This window comes from Aplidium turbinatum, chromosome 4, assembly GCF_918807975.1.
Source record: "Aplidium turbinatum chromosome 4, kaAplTurb1.1, whole genome shotgun sequence".
In the NCBI taxonomy this organism is placed as follows: domain Eukaryota; kingdom Metazoa; phylum Chordata; class Ascidiacea; order Aplousobranchia; family Polyclinidae; genus Aplidium; species Aplidium turbinatum.
In genome coordinates, this window is record NC_137475.1 from 44,457,627 (window position 1) to 44,479,120 (window position 21,494).

The following is a 21,494-nucleotide window of genomic DNA, read 5'->3' on the forward strand; positions in this document are numbered from 1 at the left end:
GCTTCTCATGGTAATTGTCCACCGCTCGGCTTGATGAGCGTTATCGCTCGTCTTTACAAATACCTTCCACACAAATCTATCAGCGATTTGCAACAGATAAGTTTATTCATATTCGAGAGCCACTGGAATGACTTGTTGCTAATTGCATCAACAACTACACTCCGGCTTGAAGCCTGCCAATCGATGAACAGCTATTTCCAATGGAAAACAGATGTTCTTTTATCGTGATCATGCCAAACAAACCAGACACGTTTGGCACGAAATTCTGGGTGTTAGCCGAGGTTCATTCAAAATACGTATGCAATACCATACCGTATTTATCGTACCTCGGAGCTATTGAAAGAAAGCAACGAAATGGAAGGCTTCTCCCCGAGGATGTAGTGATGAGGATCACCACCAATTTACACAGACAAGGCGGGTGCAACGTCACAACAGTTAACTTCTTTACTAGGGTGAATCTTGCTGGTTTACTACAGGAAAGAAATACAACCATTGTTAGAACTGTACAACCATTGTTCGAGCTAACAGTAAAAGACTGACAAAAGAGATTACCAAGGGTGGAGGAGAAAGATTTTCCGGTAAATTCTTCTACAATTCAACGAACAGCTGCATGCTTGTAAAATATCAGTGCAAAAAATGCAAATGTCTTTTCCACTATGCATGACAGCCCCAGTATTGATGCAACAGAGAAAAATAAACCTATTGTGATCCATTTTATAGCGAGAACAAAGTAGCAGTTGATGTGTTTGACCAAATGGCAAGAAAATGCACCATAGCCTACATGCATCAAGCAAAAGATGGCCTCTTGCAGTTTGGACAAATATGCTAGATATTGCAGCTTTGAACTCTTGGATTAGTTTTAGAAAACGTTCTGGCAGCAACATCAACCGACGTGATTTTATCCTCCAGATTGAGAGCTTGAGAACTGCTCATGTGCTGAAACGAAAGCCGACACTGCAGAGAGAAGAGCAGGGACGACCATCTAGAAAACGCAGAAAATGTGCTGGCTATAATTGCAAAAACAATACAGTTACCATTTGCCGCCATTGTCGCAAAGTGGGAAGTGTGAAAATGGTGACTGGAAAGTCACAGAGTGCAAAGGCTGCACTGCGTAAAGTGTTTGTTGGTTTGTTTGATTTTTTTTCTCCTGAATAAGAAAACTTTGTGCTATTTTTATGATAATAATGTCTTTGCCTTGTTAAATTTTTAGATCATCGTACAGAGTCAAGATACAGATGCAGTCAAGCTTCGAACTGATCAAAACCTGGTAGCCTACGTCATAATTTTCGTCTAAAACCAAAAAATGAACAGCGCAAATAGGTGACAAAAGTAACAAGTGCTTCAGATAATTTTATCACTGTAAAATAAAACGAACTCTTACTGTTAATTTTGCGGAAAAATAAAGTTTTTGTGAAAAGTGTCGATTTCGACACCAGCGGCCGTTGGAGGTATACTTTTTTTTCGGCCGTTCTAGTGTTAAATGGACGGGAAAGCAAGGAAGTTAATCTGCGTGTCCACCTTCAGGCATGCCATTAAGTGTTCTGCTAAATACATAGCCAAATGGTCTTGAGCGGTGTCGAACCGGCGCCCTTTCCATTGCTGTTCCAGCGCTCTCACCACTCGGCAATGCAGCCATCGATTCGATATCTGTAGCCTAGCTACTATATTAGCCTCTTTTGCTGCTTCTAGATGTTTGCAATGTCAGGGGAGACTGAGGTAAAGTGTGCAATGGGGAAAGATGAGCAACCCCTGTTTTTGGATAAACGAGTCAGCGGAAATTATTTTTTCTTTGTCCTGAATATATTTTGTCCTGGTGGTGGGATGGCGCAACGGATAAGGCGTTGGCTTTCCAATTATGCAAACCTGGTTCGACTCCCAGCTTCAGCTGGTTGTTGAAAAACACCTCTCACCTCTACCCAGGGTGTAATAAATTGGGTGGGCGTACTGTAGTTGCTGAAGTAAAGTCGGCCGAGAGAAAGGAACTGGCTACCCTACTCTCCTTAGTGCCGAAGGCTTAGTAAGTTATTGTGAGAATCTTATCTTCTCATTCCCCAAAGCTCAGTAGCCTACCTGATTCCCCAAAGCTCAGGACCTTTACCTTTTACTTGAATATATCACCCATAATGCCACTTCAGTCAATGTATTTTTTATGTTAATGAGAATAGCATTTTATAATGGCAAGCAATTATATTGTTTATGTCAAACATTCTAACTTTTGTTATAAAAAAACAGATAGGCTACGGTAGGCTACACCAGTAGTTCCCAAACTTTTTTTATCCGGTGGACCTTTTTAATCGATATTCAAATATAAATTCCCCCCTTTCAAATTTTTTTTGGTAACTAAACTTTCACTGGTAGGCTAATAAGCTTTTTAGCCTGTAGGCTAACCACTAACCTCAATATTGTTTTCATACCAAATATTATTTAGTTAATGCAGAACGTTGCTGAAAAGTATTTTATTCAAAGAATACAGTCAAAATATAAGAGTCGATGCATTTAACAGTCTGTGTGAAGCTTTGATAACTAAACTTTCACTGGTAGGCTAATAAGCTTTTTAGCCTGTAGCCTCAATATTGTTTTCATACCGGTACACTAAAAATTATTTAGTTAATGCAGAACGTTGCTGAAAAGTAGGCTATTTTATTCAAAGAATAGGCTACAGTCAAAATATAAGAGTCAATGCATTTAACAGTCTGTGTGAAGCTTTGATTTTTTTGTTTCGATAATGACTCATGAATGTGGTGGAAGAGTATTGGAAAGAGCACAACGAATATCATTCTCCACGTCTACGGTATTCTGTTTGTTTTGTTTTTATTTACAAGAGTTGAAAAACCTGATTCGCATAGATAAATGGAAGCAAACGGAAGGATACTTCGAATAGCTATCTCTGCCACTTTGGGATAGGAATTACGCATTAATGCGGCCAAAATCCAGTGATTGATTTTTCTCTGAATAAGTCTCTTGCGCAAGAATCCGTTTTGAGTTCTAAAAATTCATTCTGCAATTTATCGAGAAGTTTTTCCATCAACAATGTGAATAAATTTCGTATTAAATCAAGATCATCGTCATAAATTTCAGGAAAATATCGAATGAATTCCAGTTCTACTGCTGTGAGATGTTGCAAAATCAATTAGCCTATATTTCCAACTCTGGAAGAACTTGTTCTTTGCTGTCAACAACCAGCACCGATGATAGGCTACCGGTAATTAATTCTTTAAACATGGTGCTAGCCTAACATGTTCAATCGTTCATTCTAACTTTTCTCTTTCAATTATCAAGCTTGCTGGTGAAACCTTCCAAAGCATCTTTAAATGCTCAGCGTTAAGATACTGGCATATGCTCCTGGAAGGGCCACCCAAGCCAGGCTGGTCGAAAGGTAGAGGCCAGACAAAACGTAGTCCCCACACGACCAGGACAGCAGAGCCTTCTGACTCTCTCTGAGACTCTTTTCCAACCTACCTTGGCCCAGCATGGAAGCAGTACGGTACCGGTAGCCTACAGTTTGTAAATTCACATGGTATCACTATGTCAAAGGCTCATGGTTAGGCTACAGATAACCCATGTTGATGCGCAATCTGCTTTAAACGGCAATGGCAATTGAATAGAGCATAGGCTATAGCCTACCGTGGGCTTTTGGCCTATTGGTGTTTTTCCCTTGCATTTTCAGATTTACTGTAGTTTATTCAATGGATCAAACATATCAATCTTTCCATCTTTAATCATTCAGCAATGAAACATAATCTAATCCATCTTTCATCATTCAGCAATGAAACAAACTCCAATTTTCTTTACAGGTCAAAAAATAATTTAATTTAAGCTCGTCTCTGAGCTCAAACACTCGCTTAGTTACGTTTCCTCTTGAAAGCCATCGAGTATTTGCATGAAACAAAAGTAGGCCTACGTGATGGTCTGCATCCATGTTAGTGCACAGTTTCTTAAATAATCGGGAGTTAATCTAATAATAATTTAGGCCAACTTACTATGCTTAAAAAGGTTTACAATCTTAACAACAAATTCCCCCCTGAAAATTGCAAAATTGCATGTATCTTCCATTTTCTAAAAAAATATATTTTAAACTACCTTACAGTTTTTGTAGACTATTCTAGGCTCAGTGGAAAAATGTCGTAGGCTATATTTTGTTTTTTAGAGTCGACTGATCGGCCAATTCATCTCTAACGACTGCGGTATTAAACTAGGACTTTTTGAAAAACAATCTGGCAACACTGCTATTAATTGCATTTCTGTTTCGTACTTGATAATGGTGTTTGTTTGTGTTTTCATATATATTTACCCTGCATTGCGGGAAAGCGGACTTAGCGCTATGCATCGGTGTACGCCTTCCGACGTACACCTGACCCACGCTGCAGCCGACGGCAATGTCTGTTTCCGATTGTCTACTCTACTTATGACTTAAATTTGGTACTACCCATTACTCGAAATCGATCACTGGGTAGAGGCAATTATCGTAAAGTTTCTTGCCCAGAGAAACAACAGCAAGTGGAGGTGGCTGGAGTCGAACATGCAGGCTCTCGACTGCGAGCCCAACGCGCTAACCACTCGGTCATTGTTGCCGGTCATTCGTGGTTGGTGAATAGTGATTGATTTGCCGTTTGATTTCGGCAATTGACTCAAGGCTAGGCAAGATTGCTAAGTGTCAAGCTGTGGAATAATAACAAAGGGGACTATTTTACCAAGCCCTAAGCATTTTTGCCAGGTGTTGCCTGAGTTAGGCTTAAGATTTTTGCTCTACCCAAGACTCTCAACAAGTTTTTGTCTTCAATGACTTTACACTTTTCTCATACTGTGGCAAAATGCTTTATCTGGCAACACTACAGTGGGAAAAATAGCCCATGGCTACCAATAACAATCTAGGTAGGCTTTAATTTGATGAGCTATAGTAAAGTAGTGCTGAGTAAAGTTAGCAAGTTCTCCTTGTTTTTTGATCGTGGCCGATTTTTAGCCTCAGTTCAAATTTATAACAAATTCTCGAAATTTGCAGGCTAGTGCATAAGGAAAAATAATACAGGCTACTCGTTTTGTTCATTTTTATAAGGATGAAGAATTTACGGTGAGAAGAAGTATATCAACTACCCTAATTAATGTTCTACCTCATAACCCAGCTGATTAATTGCCCGACTTCATGCACAAATAAATCGCTTGGCTCATGGACTGTCTTTGAGGACAACACTTTATTCAGCAACACCTAGCAGAAAGAATAATTCACAGGCTTTTGCACCCCTTGTTGTTTAAGAGTTGCATGTCTATTTTCTCAGGGCACTTAAAGATGCACTGAGTAAAGAGTAGTGAGCAGTCACTGAAGAATAAGCTAATATATACTATGTTTTAAAGTATGGTACGGTACCAGTAGTTCTTGTTACATGTATATATGAATTAAAACTAATCTATAAGTGTCTAGTTAACTTCACAAATATCCTTTTTGTCAGTCAGTAATTTGCAAATATATTTTTTATATTTTCTTACAGCCTGTTCATGTGCACATGGAATGTGGGCAGCTCAAATCCTTTGCATAATGAAGACTTAGCAAAATTGTTTCCTATTGTTTCCTGCCTGTCTAAACAACTGGACCTTTATGCAATCTGGTAATGATATATATAACTCATTTTCTTGATGAAATATCTATTTCATTTTCTTGATTAAATATCTAGTGATTGTTTATGTAATTTATACGTCATACTTGTAATATGCATCATTTTCTCGGAGGTCACCAATTATGATGCAATGCTTTCAATTTTAAATTCAAATACCACAAATTTTACTGATTTCTGCTTCTGATGTTGAAAGCAAACTTTCAATATTTGTTACTCATATCCATATGTTAGCATGTGAATGAAGATTACTCCTAATATTTCAATGATTATAATATATTATTGTGTATAATAGCCTATATAGCCTACTGTATATTACTATGTTACTTGTATATATAATAAATATTATTAAATTATAATTTTTGAAATTTCAATTACAAAATTGTGAATGTTAAAAACGATTAAAATTTAGCACTATAGAAAAATCATGAAATTTTTAGATCAAAAGTCTTCTGACTTGGGACAGAGCGCCAACTGCTAATGACTAGTTTTTTGCTGTTTAATTTACATTCTAACAATTGTTTGTTTCAGTTTGCAAGAAATTGAAACAGGAATATTTGAAACTGCAAAGAGTTTTGTTAGATATGATGACTGGACAAAAAAGTTCATGAAATATTTTTCTAACTATGGGTATTTTTTGGTGAGTTGTTCTTTAGATAGGTTATTGACTTGCTGATTAATTTTCAACTGCACAACACATTCGATTATTTAAAAATGTTTTGCTTTTATCAAATGGTAATTTATTTTGCTGCTATTTCAGCAGTTTAGCACCACAACTTTCATCATCATTTTCAGCCTGTGAGAGCCCACTGCAGAGCGTAAGCCTTCCCCTTTTCATGCCAATTTACATGATTATGTTACCACAACTTTAGTGCTTTTAAATATAAATATATATAACTATTTCTGTTTATTAGCAAACAATGGAAAGGAATGAGAGTAATCACTTGAAGGAAACTACACAGAAATATTTCAGTCATGTTTTACACTTAATGATTTACCAAACGCTCACTAAGAAATATATATTCATTGATGATAATTGAATAAATACCACTTTTAATGTCTGAATATTGCAAAATATTTGTTTGTAGTTAATGTTGTTTTAAAGTTTATTTTTTAAAGGTGGAAAATGTCAGAGTCCAAGGCGTGACTCTGTGTGTCTTTGCACAACTTGTCCATTTACCTTTTATTCGCTTCATCAAAACTGATATAGAGAGAACAGGGGCACTTGCTAGCACTTGGGTATGAGAATTGATATATTTTTGTTTGCCCATATTATAGTGTTACACTGGTATCTGTAATATAATCTTCCAGTTATAAACTTTCAATGAGACACATCCTTGGATGATATATCAGCTTGTGAAGTTTTTATCTTCAAAGTTAGTGATTGATTAGATGCCATCATGTTCCCTTTTATCATATACAATATTGTGAAAACAAGTAGTGTAGGTTTTAATCTTGCCATACCATCATTGTCACCGTTGGCTGCATAGCTAGGTGGTGAGAGCACTGGTTCAACGTTCGAAAGGACGCTAGTTCAACACCGCTCAAGAGAATGCGGCTGTGTATTTAACAAGACATTTAAAGGCACGCCTGAAGGTGAACATGTACATTGGCTTCCTTGTCTTCCCGTCTACGTAAGTTTAATCTTCAACCAACTTGGTTACGGCATTAAAAAAACAATCATTGCAGGGTAACAAAGGGGGTGTTGCCATAGCTGCGAGATGTTATGGGCACAGCATCTGCTTTCTTAATACTCACTTGGAAGCGCACTTGTCTAACATAGAAAAGAGGATTGATGATTTTAACGAAGTAATAAGTGAGATAGACTTTGACAAGACTACGACCATAATGGAACATGAGTATGGTTCATGTTTATATTTTCAACGTTTTGACAACATTTGTTTTACGTTAACCGTCATCAACTGTTATCACATATGTTCTTTTCACCATGATGGTGATGACATTATCTGCAGTTTAGACATCGTCACATCCGATGTTATCTGGCATGAATTAGTGTTGCGACATTGATGAGCCGCCCTTACGGGCGAAACACCGTTGGCAATCACTGTCAATTCTTGCTACAATCGGCTGCCGAAGAACATGTGCTGGTAGAAGTGTTAATGACGTATTTTTACGCTTTCGTTTTTTACTATGCGCAACCATTTCATATATTTGCCAAACAACATTATAAAGAACTACAAAAATAAAAGCAGAACTGCAGTATGTCAAAAGATCCAGTTGTATGAATCTTTGAATGTGAGTGAACGTTCTTTAAAGCAAAATGAAGACTTTGCAGTCGAGGTACTTGATAAAGGTTCACTTCTGAATATCTTGTGTATTTCTAAAAGTGTCACCAAAGAATAAAGTTTTTTTCACTAGGTGTTTCACAAAAGAATTTTCCTTGTTTATTTTATGTTATGTTAGCCACGTAAGCTTTTTAGCATGAGGTTTTAAATTGAAAACCCGAAATTCAAACTACGCAATTAACAATTTCACAAATGTTCATAATGAATTATTTTTCCAGCATTGTCTTCTGGGCCGGAGACCTTAACTTTCGCATCGACAACATTGAAAGAAAGGATATTATTCAACTGGTTAAAAAAGGCGATTATGACCAAATCCTCAAAGAAGATCAGGTACGGACATTATTATTTAAACGCTATGTTGAACCTATATAGTTGTTTTAGGAATGAAGAGGCGACTGATTCTTTCAACTACTCCATCTAGGCCACTTATTTCAACTATCAGATTTAGTGGCCGTGCCTAATTATATTCATCAATACAAATACCATAAAATTAGATCTTGTGCATGTACGTCTTAAACCGTTACGGTGTTGCCACCTGTTCCATATGATAGTTTTTGTTGCTGTATTTCATTTCCACAATATCGTTTCTTTTGCGTTCCAACATAAAAAAATAATTTTTGATCAGAAAGTTGATCAATGTGGAAAAACATTTTGTGAGTGGTTCTCTGTGATGCGCCAACAGTGTGGTATATTGGTTCCCACTAATCGTACAATGCTGTAGCTTTTGCAATCATTGATCGAGGTTTAAAGTGAAAAAATCTACTGCTACATCGCAGGCAATTAGCAGGGAGTATTCACAGGTTGTCAGCACTGATCGACTGTGGATGTTTCAACCTCATACGTATCATTCTGATGTTAGCAGACTGAAGCTCCTGGCGATGTCATGATGAAAGCGAAGAAACTTAGTATTTTTGCACCACGCATCGGTTTCAATGCAGCACCAGCACGATTGTGGCTGTTTGGCTGCTTTAGCAAATCAACACTATTTGTTTGTTTTTGTTACGTAAATTTCTTTTCAGCTCACCAAACACCGAAAGCAAAATGACACCATTTCCCAGTTTGAGGAAGGATCTATTCGCTTTCAACCAACTTACAAGGTAATAACAACAACTTGTCCAAAATAGTTTTAAAATATTTTACGCAGTTTTTTGTGCACCCGGTGTAGCCCAGTCATATGTCTGAACCTTGAAGACTTTGATCAATCGAACGGGACGACGTATAAGCTGGTCTTGCATTCATCTACAAAACGAAATGTGTCGAGGAATGTCAGCCAGCTTGCAATGCACGGGCATAGAGTGTTTGTGAGATGAAATCTGTGAGCAGCTGAGTTTCGAATCTTTCTGGAATGATCTAAGCAACTGACACTACGTTCATGAAACTACATAGATCGAAAGACTTGTTTCGGAAGCATTTTTTTTTATTCATACTCAAATCATTATTCAATTGAAGCAAAGTAGTGTTAGCAGATTTTGCGTTGAATTCATTGTGATGTCCCCAGTTTGATCCTGGTACCGATGATTACGACACCAGCGACAAACAACGGAAGCCAGCCTGGACAGATCGGATTCTCCATCACGTCAACGCCAACAAGACCTTCGTACACGATCGTAAGCATAATGCACGTCAGTTGTATGGCCGTGTTCTGAGAACTCTGGTACGACGGTTCGACACCGCTCAAGAGCATGAGTTTTTATCAAGACACTTAATGACATGCTTGCATGTGAATATGGAGTTTGCCTTCCTAACTACCGTAAGTCTGGATTCAAAAGTGAGCACCTTGTGCTTTCTTGTCGTATCCAGACATACCCAGTAGTTGAAGATTTAAGATTAGGCTACGTGGACGGGAAGGTCTTATTCTTCGTATCCACCTTCCGGCGTGGCATTGTCTTGCCAAACACTCAGCAATATGTTCTTGAGCGGCATCGAATTGGCGCCCGTTCGAACGTCATACCATAGCACTCGGCTGCGCAACCGACCTTGTACTGACGTACCCACAGTGGTCCCTGGCTGTACAGTGTACAAGGATATTATAATACGTAAATTTCTCTGTGCAGAAGTGTTGCCAGATAGATACATATGATATTGTCAGACTAATTCGTAGTAATTGTCGTAAAATCAAACAATTTTCAGAAATTATACAACGGTTTGGTAGTGTTTGCGACTGCCTATTTACGACGTAATATTTGTTTATGCGATGTAAACATAGCGACCACAGTTGAACAAAACTGCAGAAATACTTGACAAACTTTCGAAGTATAACTTAGGACTATTTTTCCCACACGTGACCTAATAATTTCGAGCGCGATGTATGTTTCCGATTTATCATTAATTGTGTATCCGTTTATAGGCTACAAAGCAACCAGAAATTGTCAATGAAATAGAAACTCCTATAAAAACTCATATAAAAACATTCTATGTAGCTTAAGGTGGAGCATTGTTTTTATCATAAAGTGCGGTGCGTGGATCATAGATTTCGTAATGGGTGTGACGCTGAGTATACTTCATAACAGTTATGATTGCGGTGTGGCTTGCTACAGCTTCGATAAAGAGCTTGCTTCGTTAAGCCGCGATGTATAGAATTGCTGACAATTCTTTTTATCATACTGTGAATATGTTTGTTTGATTGTTACAAGTCGTGGAAATGCAGTTGACCTCTCAAGTGACCCCGAGGTCATACGCGAACGAACTGGTTCGGCAAGTAGAAGGCTCATACAAAAGCCATATGGAGTTCAAGCTTAGCGACCACAAGCCTGTAACTGCCGAATATATTTTAAAGGTAATGATAATATTTGCTTGTGAACCTTGCTTGAACTTCACCGTGTGTTCAGCTTTGTTTTATGTCAATCGCTAAACGAGGTGTAAAAATGTTTCTTGCGTGGTCCAGTGACATGGCCGCCGCGAGGTGCGGCCTTTCTGTTACATTTTGCCGACTGTTGCCAACAGTCTGGCTGGAATTTTCACTGCCTCCTTCTGCTGTGAAAGATGGTGATGATTCATTAGCTGAATTTCAGTTGTGAGAGATCGATAAGAACTTTTATCGCGTCTATTGTGAGAGTAGTACGGTACAAGTATGTTCAATATAAAAAACTAAATTCCACAGAATCATAACTTCAATGTGATAAATCAACGTGTATCTTCGTGTTGGCATATCACTTAATATTTTGGATTTCTCTAACAAGCCGCTTATTATCATATTCACAAAGTGCCCACCGTCTTATTCGTGCCATGTTAGTTAGTGACGTTGGTTGCCAGTTACGTTCATGGCCGAACAACCCGCCTTAGAATTTAATGAACTTGACTTGAATTTTTCTGTTTGATCCAAATTTGAACTGAATGACGTAATATCAGGCTTAACTGAAAAATCTTTTTCTATTTTGTCACTAAACGTTCAACAGCCTGTTTCAAGCAAAAGATGCAATTAAAACATAGATGTCATGCAGAACACGTTCGTTTTATCCTTGTAGCGGTTTTACATGCCTATTTACATTCCTAACTTTTGTGCCCAGCTAGAGGAAGATCAGACACCGATGGTGGATCTGAAACTCGTCGAGAGCTGGAGGAATGATGGCGACAATGAAGTCATTATCACATTTTACAATGGCATGGTAGCGGACGGGAAAGATTATCTCGCGCTATATGAGGTTGGTGACCTTTGTGTGTGGTCGGTACAGAACTTCTTCTTTTATTGTCGAACTTGATTCCAAGCATTGACTGCCTCTTGCATGAAAAGTTTCCAAGATTCTCTGTTGTTTGCTGTGTGTATGTAGTAAGTTAATCTTTGTCTGCCTTAGGTACGCTTCCCTTCATTTTGCCTGTAAGAGGGAGATGTTCTAATTTTCCTTTTCGCAGCACGTGTCCTAAAAATTGAAGTTGATTTTCTTTGATATTTTTGAATAGATTCTTTGTTTGACTTGATTTAAAACATTTTGGTTGCTTTTTCTGTCAGTCTAGGAAATCCTCTGCATTTTTTGGAATGCCCACATTTCAAACCCATTTATTCTTTTATTAATTGGTTTGGTAATTGAGTGACCTAAAGGTAGAGTGGCCCAAGTCGAAAATCTTCATTTTGAGTAAATCGACTTCAAAGTTAGGCACTTTTTTTACTATGAAGGTGAAGTTGAATCTATCCAGTGAAGTACAGGGAATAATTCATATGACTACAAAAAAATTTTCGGAAAATTGTGTCGTCATATGACGTCACGTTTTTTTTTTATTAGCTTTTTTTATACTTGGGTCACTCTACTGTTTGCTTTCTTTAGCGAAAAAAGTGACCCAAGTTTAGTTGGTTTTGCAAAAATTCATAATTTCCCAACAGTAAACTGGCCCATCTAAAAAAATTCGAATAAAAAAAAATAAATAAATGCATGTTTTAATGAAATTTTATCCAGTGGATAATTGCAACGCATATTTTTGGATTGGGGCAGGATAAATTTGACTTACGCCGTGGCCTACGATATAACACGGCCGGATATCGTGCCGCGAAGAGAAAAAATTAGAGGGGTAACTTTTCTACACAAAGTTGCATATACTAACAGCTTTACAATGGTTAACAGACAAAATATTTTACATTACTGAACAATTTATGGACATAATGATGCGTTAAAAAGCATTCAACATAAAATTGTAATCATACGCTGATAAGCTTGGTTCAATTGCTAATCTGGTCAGCCAAAACTTGAAAATTCGATGTGGCAAAGTATCACAGCTACCGTCATTGTCACTTTCACTTTCATCTTCTTCTTCATAACTCGATGGTACTTCAATGACCTTGCGTTTCTTGCCTCTCTGACTACTGGTACTTCCAGATCCTGTTCCAGATGGCATCTTCGACATTTCTTTCTGTGCAGCTATGTCTTCAGACGTATATGCCTTCCCTGCTGCTACTTTGGGGCCACGTTTTTGACGTGTTGTTGCTGGTGGAGACAGGTGCTCCTTCAACATGTTTGCCACAACTTCTCCCAGGGCCTCTTGGACTGTCTCAGTTGGATTGTTGTTTGCATCAGGGAGACGCTTAAGCACCTGCTGCTCATCCTGAGGTACTAGACCGCAAGCCTTGAATCCAGCTGCAAGGTTTTCCTTTTTCTCCTCCATCTGGTTACACAGTCGTTTCAAAAGCGATGGAAACACGGTCTTTGGTATGCTGCCCTTCACTCTGCTCTCCTTTCTCCAGTCCTCCAGTATCCTTCTCCACATCTTTACTGGCCCAAATACGGCAACATCCAGTGGTTGAAGTAGATGGGTTGCATTAGGTACTAAACTGATAAACTTGAAATCATTTTCTTCACAATCAGCTATCACCTGTGTACTGAAATGTGATGCCAAATTATCCCCAATAAGCACTTTCTTCCCAGGCTTCTCCTTTACATGGTCCGGAAACAACTTGAACCACTCCTCAAACGTAGTGGAATCAAACCAACCACTAACTGAGTGATTGTATAATGCACCAGGTGGGCCACCTTCCGTCCAACCAGCATAGAGAATCCTTGATTTATACACGACCATTGGAGGGAGATACTCTCCCACTGCATTTCCGCAAAACATCATGCTCACGGCTTGCTTGGAGTATGATGTCTTTCCACTCTTCGAAGTCCTCTTCTCACAATGCACTGTTTAGCCCCTGGATTGTCTGTTACATTGGTTTCATCATAATTGTACATGTTCTGGGGCTCTACCCCATTTAGCTCCTCATAAATGTTTTTGAAATATTCTTTCATGATAGTTGAACTAATTTCAGCACGGCTTGGCTTCACATTGTCACTTTGTCAGTAAGTCGTTGTGTAAGATGTTGACGTTCCTTAAATTTTTTTAGCCAGTCCCAACCAGGCAGGTTTTCCCGGAAGATTTTTATGGCTTTACCTTGTCGATTAACATAATCTTGTACAAGGTAACGAATGTCAGAAGACGATAATGGAAATTTCCAATCAGTTAGGTGGTTGATGACTTTTACGAGTGCTGTCTCTTCAGCAGCCAATAACACTGATTGTCCACCTGGTTTTCCTGCATGTTTCACTGTTGGACGTGTCTTGTTCCAAACCGTTCCATACGGTATGGTATTTTGAACTGCTTCGATGCAGCATGAATGGTCAATCGTCCATTCTGCACCTGCCGCACAGCATTTTCTAGGTCTACTTGAGTATATGCAGTTTGATACCCCTCGACCCAGCTTTCCGTTTGTAGACTCGTGGCATAATTGTTACAGTATACTATCAAACTTAATCAGTATCTACAAAGACAAAACAAAATACAAATTTACTATCATAAAAACACAACTATACAGAATTTTGGACACCATTGTTCAACTTTGACGTTCAGTGTGACTTTGATAACCAACGTCAAAGTCACACTGACTGTCAAAGTCACCCCGATTAACGGTATTCCAAATATTGCTTAAGCTACAAACATATTTTATAATTAATATGTACAATTACAGTATAAGCACATAAACTATCTAAACCAAGGCTGTAGCTATATTGACGAAAATGAGGCACTTGACTTCCACAGCAAAATTTTAATGTGCATGATTATGTCTGTTCAACCTTGTGACATTTGACAAATATATACTGGTTATAACCAAGTGGTTTTTGGAATATCAGCCAAAATTTCCTCTAGTTTGGTTGCTTCTGGGCTTTGTACAAGGATATTTTACAAAAATTCGACAACAAATTACTAAATGTTAATAAAAGGATTTTTGGAAAAAAAGCAAACTATTTAATTGCTGCTCTCGATCCTGACTACGGCCTAGATCACATCACAAAACTGAATAATCTAATGACTAATAATGTAATGCCTACCCATTATTGCAGATTATAACATAGAGCATAACTTAGTACTGCAGCACAATATACGTCTACCCTGTGGTGTCATCACTGCACTAAAACCTTAACCTGTTAGTCACTACATATTGCTAAGTAATGTTTTCTGTGCAAAAAGTTATCGCTATATTATTGTTATTGTTTATCTTCAAGCAAAAACAAGCTGCTCCAATCAGCAATTCAAACTAGATTAGATATGGCTCAATAGCATTGCCAGATCAGGAATTCTGCCCTAATTTGAGAAAAGTTCAAAGCTGTTGAAAACAAAACTTGTATTTTGGAAATTTTTTTAGTCCTGGGAAAAGATCCTTAGCTTAACCCATCCTAACTTTAATCCTAATTCTGGCAAAACCTCTTTGTGACCATGGCAATATGTGGGTAAAAATAGCCACTCCGAATTACATTTGCTGTTTTGTCAGCAAAATTGATACTGCTTGCTACAGCAAAGTTTTTAACAAGACCACAGATGTTAAAATGGTGTATGATTACTTATGCTGTCTACTCTTGCAACAGATACCATTTTAAAAGCTTTGGTTTTATAGGAGCTGTGCTGCAACAGCAACACTTTACATTTAGGCTACAGTTTTAGTAACTTCAGAGAATGAAATTAAATGGTGAAAATTGAACTGACAGTGTTGCCAGACGCAAAGCGTTACCCCTCTAATTTTTTCTCTTCACGGCACGATATCCGGCCGTGTTATATCGTAGGCCACGCTTACGCTTAATATAATGAATCGTTTGGCAAGCAACTGGTACCAAAAATTTCCGTAAAAACGTTTTTACTTCAAAGTTCAGTATGCTGATCTAACTCATGACATCATTAAAACTTAATGATAAGCAACCATAAATAAAATGGTACACGGCATCTGGGCGAAACCCTCTTGGGCGACGAACCATGTGGGCGACGGTAGCGAAAGTTTAGCCGTTTAAAACGGTGGTGACCTATATAATTTATCTAGGTGCTTTGCACCGTGTGGTTTATCGTGAAGCTTAAGAGAAACCCATAAGAAAAGAGCTAAACAAAGACTTCCCAAGAGGAATGGCCAAAAAGTGGTTGACGTCAGTTCTGAGCGCTCCTTTCCCGTTATCGAAACTTGTCAGTCGCAATACCGATGCTGATGGTGCATTCTGTTGAAACATTTTTCGATATAAGCGACAGGCAGCAGAATCATCTGGCAACCACTGCGAAGTTCTGATTCTGTGTGACTTCAAGTCTTAAAATGTAATGACTGTCAGTCACAATATGTTCTGTAAACTGCTGATGCGCCTACGCAGCGTCTAGAGCAGCAGTTAACTTTTTGCCTTGTCAGCACCACCTTAAAATTACCAACCAGTTCTCGCACACCCTCCTAGGATTGGCTGAAAAGTAATACGTAGTCACCTACAGTTCGAAATTTTTGTTGAAACCTGGTAAAACAACTTTGTTTCTTACGTCATATTATAACAAACCTTGATAATTCAGCATCCCCGCACCGCCTAGGCACAGGTCTCGCACCCCTTAGTGGTGCGTGCACCCCTAGTTAAGAGCATTCGGATTAAAAAGTATCAGTTGACGTTCAGTAGCAGAGGACACAGCTTGTATTAACCACACGCAAATCAGTAGCTTTTACTGCAGTAAATGATTTTATTTTAAGTGCCCACGTTCATTATAGTTTAAGACTTGAAGTCACACGGAATCGGAACTCTGCAGTGGTTGCCGGATGATTCTTCTGCATGTCGCTTATATCGAAAAATGTTTCAACAAAATGCACCATCAGCATCGGTAAAGTTTTCAATGCAAGTGTAAATGACAATATTTAAAACCCGGTAGCATGGAGTGAAAATGGAAAGCAATATTCCAGCGGTTCAAGGATAAACCTTATAAAAACTGTCCTTGCCCTGTAACCATACAATAATCACATTAAATTTCAGTATGGGCTGTTGGTATCAGCTATTGTATAATGCGAATAAAGAACCAACAGAGAGATGACAATTAAGTTTTATTTTGTTGATGTTGTGGAATTTATACACTCATAACATTTTATGTTATGCATGTTGACTGGTAATGATATTTTGTCAATCATATTGCTTTGTGTATGTATGCTACAACATGCACTGCCTTAGCTTGTTCAAAGTTCAACACGAATCCTGCGCTAAATTGGAAAACTTTCACTATAGATAAGTCTCTAGTTACATTCCCGAATCACCTTCCAATTACTTGTTCCAGATTATCATTGTGTGAAAGCTTTCTTAGCACACCACCTCACAATCCCAAAAATCTGGAGAAAAGCTTTAGTAGTTGCGATCCCTAAGCCTCACAAGTCACTAGAGGACCCAAGGAGTTATCGTCCGATATCCCTACTCTGTGTTCCTTTCAAAAAGTCTGGCTGATCAATGCCCGCGTCAACTCAATCATCAACCCGCTCCTTCCAAAAGAGCAAGCTGGATTTCGGCATAATCATATGGTTCATATGATTATGGAACTTGTCAGGAATCGAAGCTTCACCCTCACCACCGGCAACTCACGGAGAAGCAGACCGAGACGTCTGAAAAACGGCGTCCCACAGGGATCGGTCCTGGCTTCAATTCTTTTCAACATCCATACCCAAGACCTGCCAACCACAGTCTCCGCAAAATGCGCTTATGCGGACGACCTGGCAATTCTCTACTTCACAAACTCGTGGGAAATCTAGAAGACACCTTGAGCCAGGACATGCAAACCCTTTTAGCTTATCTCCAAAACTGGCGACTGAAACTCAGCAAAACCAAAACTGTGGCAGCAGCTTTCCACCTGCACAATCGGGAAGCTTATCGTGAGCTACATGTTCAGAACAACGGAAAATCCCTGTCCTTCTGTCACGAACCAAAATATCTTGGGGTGACACCAGACAGATCGCTCACGTACTGCCACCATTTGGTGTCACTGCGTAAGAAACTGACATTCCCGCGCTGCGCTACTTAAGCGCCTGGCAGGCTCCAGCTGGGGGGCGAGGGCTGACACTTTGCGTATAGCAGCCTTAGCCCTTGTCTACTCTTCAGCAGATCATGCACCTGTCTGGTGCACAGTGCTCATTGCCATAAACAGCGCCCTGCGCACAGTGACCGGATGCCTGCGTCCCACACTATTGGAAAATCTCCCCATTGTCGCTGGCATCCAACCTGCTGAGCTTCGTCGTGAAGAAGCCACTCTGTAATCTGTATCTCTGTCGAAGGGCACTGGAGCCTAACCACCTTCTCCACAACAAGATCTCTGCTCTCCCAAACGAGCACCCCGTCGACTGAAATCAAGACACCCATTCGTGCCAGCCGCTCAACTTCTCATCAACGAAGCTGATGAACAAGACATCTCTGCGGCTACTTGGGCGGACCATAAATGGAACTCTTAAAGGAAGTCGAGTACTACCAGAATCCATTCGTTCATTTCCGACGCCGACACACGCCCCATTGGCCTGACACTACAAAGACAGGCATGGGTGCGCCTCAACCGTCTTCGTACGGGCGTCGGGATTTTCCGCTTAACCATGCACTAATGGGGAATGGCCTCTTCCCTCTGCTGTGAATGTGGTGCCGAGGAACAGACCGCAGACCACATCATCAATGACTGTATCATCTTCAATAGTACGTGGTCTTTAATAACACTGAGCAGTTGAGATCTTTCCCTTTCCGCCATATACAGTACAACTATGCTTAGGTTTTAATTAGTAGACACTGTCTAGTGTCTACAGTATGCCTGTAGGCTGCACGTGTAGGTCTTCGTGTCGGCTGCATAGCCGAGTGGTAAGAACACTGGAACGGCAATCGAGAGGGCGCCGGTTCGACACCGCTCAAGAGCATGCAGCTGTGTCTGCGGCAGGACACTTAAAAGGCATGCCTGAAGGTGGACACGAAGATTGGCTTCCTAGCCTTCCCGTCCACTTAATCTAAATCTTCAACCACCGGGTGAAAGCCTGGATACGACAAACAAAACAGTATGCCTGTAATATAACAGTATAATCTTGGTGCGCAATGACCCTTAGTATTCCTAGCGTTTGTTCTTTGCAGTTGCACGTGGAATTTCAGCGTCGCGAACACACTTGCTCGTTCGTATGCATTATGACACAACAATGCAGAGACAAATACCCATTGACTTATTGTGGAACAGTACTGCAATGCTGGGTTTCCGACAAGTGTCATTATTACCATGCCAACTCAATTTACTAAGTTGTGGAAGAGTATACTGTTATTACAGATGTTCAGCTGTTATTGCTTTTGTAATTTTCTTCACGTATTGCAAACCAAGTAAATGTGGTCCACTATACTATTGGTTAATTTTGATAACAAATACAAACCAAGTAGACTTGGGCCGCTGTTGGATTTGTAATTTTTTTCAGTGATGAACCAAGTTTACTTGGGTCATATTTTTTTCTAACGATAGAACTTCCCAATTTTCCCAAAAAAATTTCGCATCTTTTGTTGTTCCTATGGAAGCAAAAACTCATTTTCGGTCCAAGTTGACTTGGGCCACTCTACCTTTAGGTCACTCAATTGTCCAAGTTTCTGAATTATATTTAAAAATTGGATAAATGTAACACTTTAACATTCAGAATAGAAACTGTAAAAACCATTCCTTGAAAAATATCGATATAAAATTTAATTCTTGGGAGGGCAAAGATGTGGGCATGTCCCAAAGCACTTTAAAAATTCTGTCTTGTTTCAACTTGCGTGTTTTCGGCCTGGACCGTTCGATCACACAGCGACCCTAGGCGCACATACTAAAGTTTTGAGCAACACGGTGTTGTGATAATTACAGCATTTACATAGCACCACAATGCACACTATTCTCCTGGACGCTGTACATGACCCAGTTTCTCATTTTTATCTTCGCCAGGAAATGTTTATTGATTTCCGCGACTACAAGGATTACGTCTATGTACCGGAATCTGCAGAGGGAGAAGCTGGGAAGACATTTTCCAAACGCTGCAAGTTTGCAACTGACAAGTTGAAGGAAAAAAGTCGCTTTCGCATCGGTTACTATAGCGACCGTCTATCTTGCCTTTTGGCTTTGACGGAACCATTTTCTGTAAAGGGTTAAATTGTTATTTCAAGATCAAGTACGGTAATGTTTAATGAAGGAAAATAAAGCATTTATTTCCGGATACGATGATTTTTGCGCTGATTCAACGTCTTCAAACGTTGAAGCAATGTAAAAACAACCAATTTTGCTGCATGGATTCTTGCAGTTGAGGGCCATGCAGACTCGCAATTTTATCGATTTCAGGCTCAGATTGATGTCATCACTTACCGCTTGTACCGGACGTTCATGCGAAATACAAAACGAATCAAGCCGCAACTTTGCAAACTTCATCTAATCAAGGAAAACCAAATTATCAGCGGTCTAGGAAACTGAGTCATTATCATCATCTAAATTCGGTTTTGTCCCCACTCGTGGGAGTGACCGATGCTTTCCTTGCAGCGATTGAGTCTTCCTTTGTATTCATTGCGTTGTTGAAACATTTCAATGAATTGAAGCCTATAATATTTTTTGTGTACTTGATAAGCGTTGTCATGAGATTAAGTTTATTATGAATTTTAATTCCTTTTTTTTAATTAAGTGTATTTTAGAACTTGTACCATGGATTTATTTGTGATAGGCTACGCCGCTACATTATTTAAGCCAAATCTTTCTGCGTTAGCAATTTATTATTGGTACGGTTACTTCGTGTGCACAGGAAGCTGTATATAATGTCACTGAGTTCATATTTGTGTAAAGAAGCATTGCTCAATTTCACGCTACAAATCATAATTGTTTTAATTTTAATGTAAACATGCGCTACAATTAGTTACAAATGTCTGCGGTATCATCTTAGGGAACGTTCAAATATTACGTAACGCCTTCGAGGGGGAGGGGGGGGGTTTATGCAAAGCGTTACGTTAGCGTCACATCGGGGGGGAGGGGGTTCAAGCAAAACGTTACGTAACGCTTTCGAGTACGGAATGGTAGTTTTTTGTGCTGAATTCGTAGTGAAAAAACGTTACATGGGGGAGGGGGGGATTGAAAAAAGCGTTACGTTGGCGTTACATGGGGGAGGGGGGGGGTCAAAAATTCGGAAAAAAAGCGTTACGTAATATTTGAACGTTCCCTTAGATAATTGCACTGTGTCTAGTTGTTTATTTGCACAAATGAGACACTATTAAATTAAGTTTACAACCTTTATCATATTTGTTAAAGGAAAAATTTTGATTAATCCAGTTTGTATCGTGAACTAATGCGCCTATTTTTATGAAAACCTGAAATATGTTTGAACATCAACGCTGGTTGCCCTTTTGCTTGGCCGCATGCTGGCATTACCTTGCACTTGGGGCGGATCGGCAAAGTGAATTACGTAGTTTGCAAATTTAAAAATAAAACTGGTTTCACGTCATAATGTTCCCTAATCTTTGAAGCAATCGGTTTCTGAAAATAACTTTCTTATGCTATCGAAGTCAATTTCAAATTCTAGCTGTTATTACGTCACACGTGACTTAACAATGATGTCGATGTTTCAATGCCTTTTGTTGCCTTAGCTTTTCATTTATCCATAGTTCGGCTGTTGGCAGTGTTAATTCTGACACGAGATCAAATATTTTGTGTGGATTTTACTGTGACGTCGTACATAGCCTATTTACAATCAACTTGCAACTGTGACTGAGTTTCTCAACCAGATGCGAATTAAATCATTGACTAAATTCTAAGCTTTCCCTGGTTCATCTTTGGGGGATGATAAGTCATATCGCTGAAAGAAATCTTTGTCTGCCGCGTAGTGAGCTGGGTA

The 21,494-nt window shown here is 39.2% G+C and overlaps 1 protein-coding gene and 1 pseudogene across 1 annotated transcript; one reads left to right on the forward strand and one right to left on the reverse strand.

The window, feature by feature from the left end:
* Positions 1–4,996: 4,996 nt before the first annotated feature.
* Positions 4,997–20,545, forward strand: LOC145768620 (phosphatidylinositol 4,5-bisphosphate 5-phosphatase A-like). The gene is made up of 11 exons (XM_082580158.1): positions 4,997–5,068; positions 5,484–5,600; positions 6,138–6,246; positions 6,726–6,845; positions 7,296–7,465; positions 8,131–8,242; positions 8,932–9,009; positions 9,411–9,519; positions 10,546–10,688; positions 11,419–11,553; positions 19,571–20,545. Exons 1-11 carry the CDS (start codon positions 5,055–5,057, stop codon positions 19,772–19,774), a joined length of 1,311 nt encoding a protein of 436 aa, XP_082436284.1. The 5' UTR covers positions 4,997–5,054; the 3' UTR covers positions 19,775–20,545.
* Positions 12,512–15,244, reverse strand: LOC145768275 (uncharacterized; annotated as a pseudogene).
* Positions 20,546–21,494: the final 949 nt, after the last annotated feature.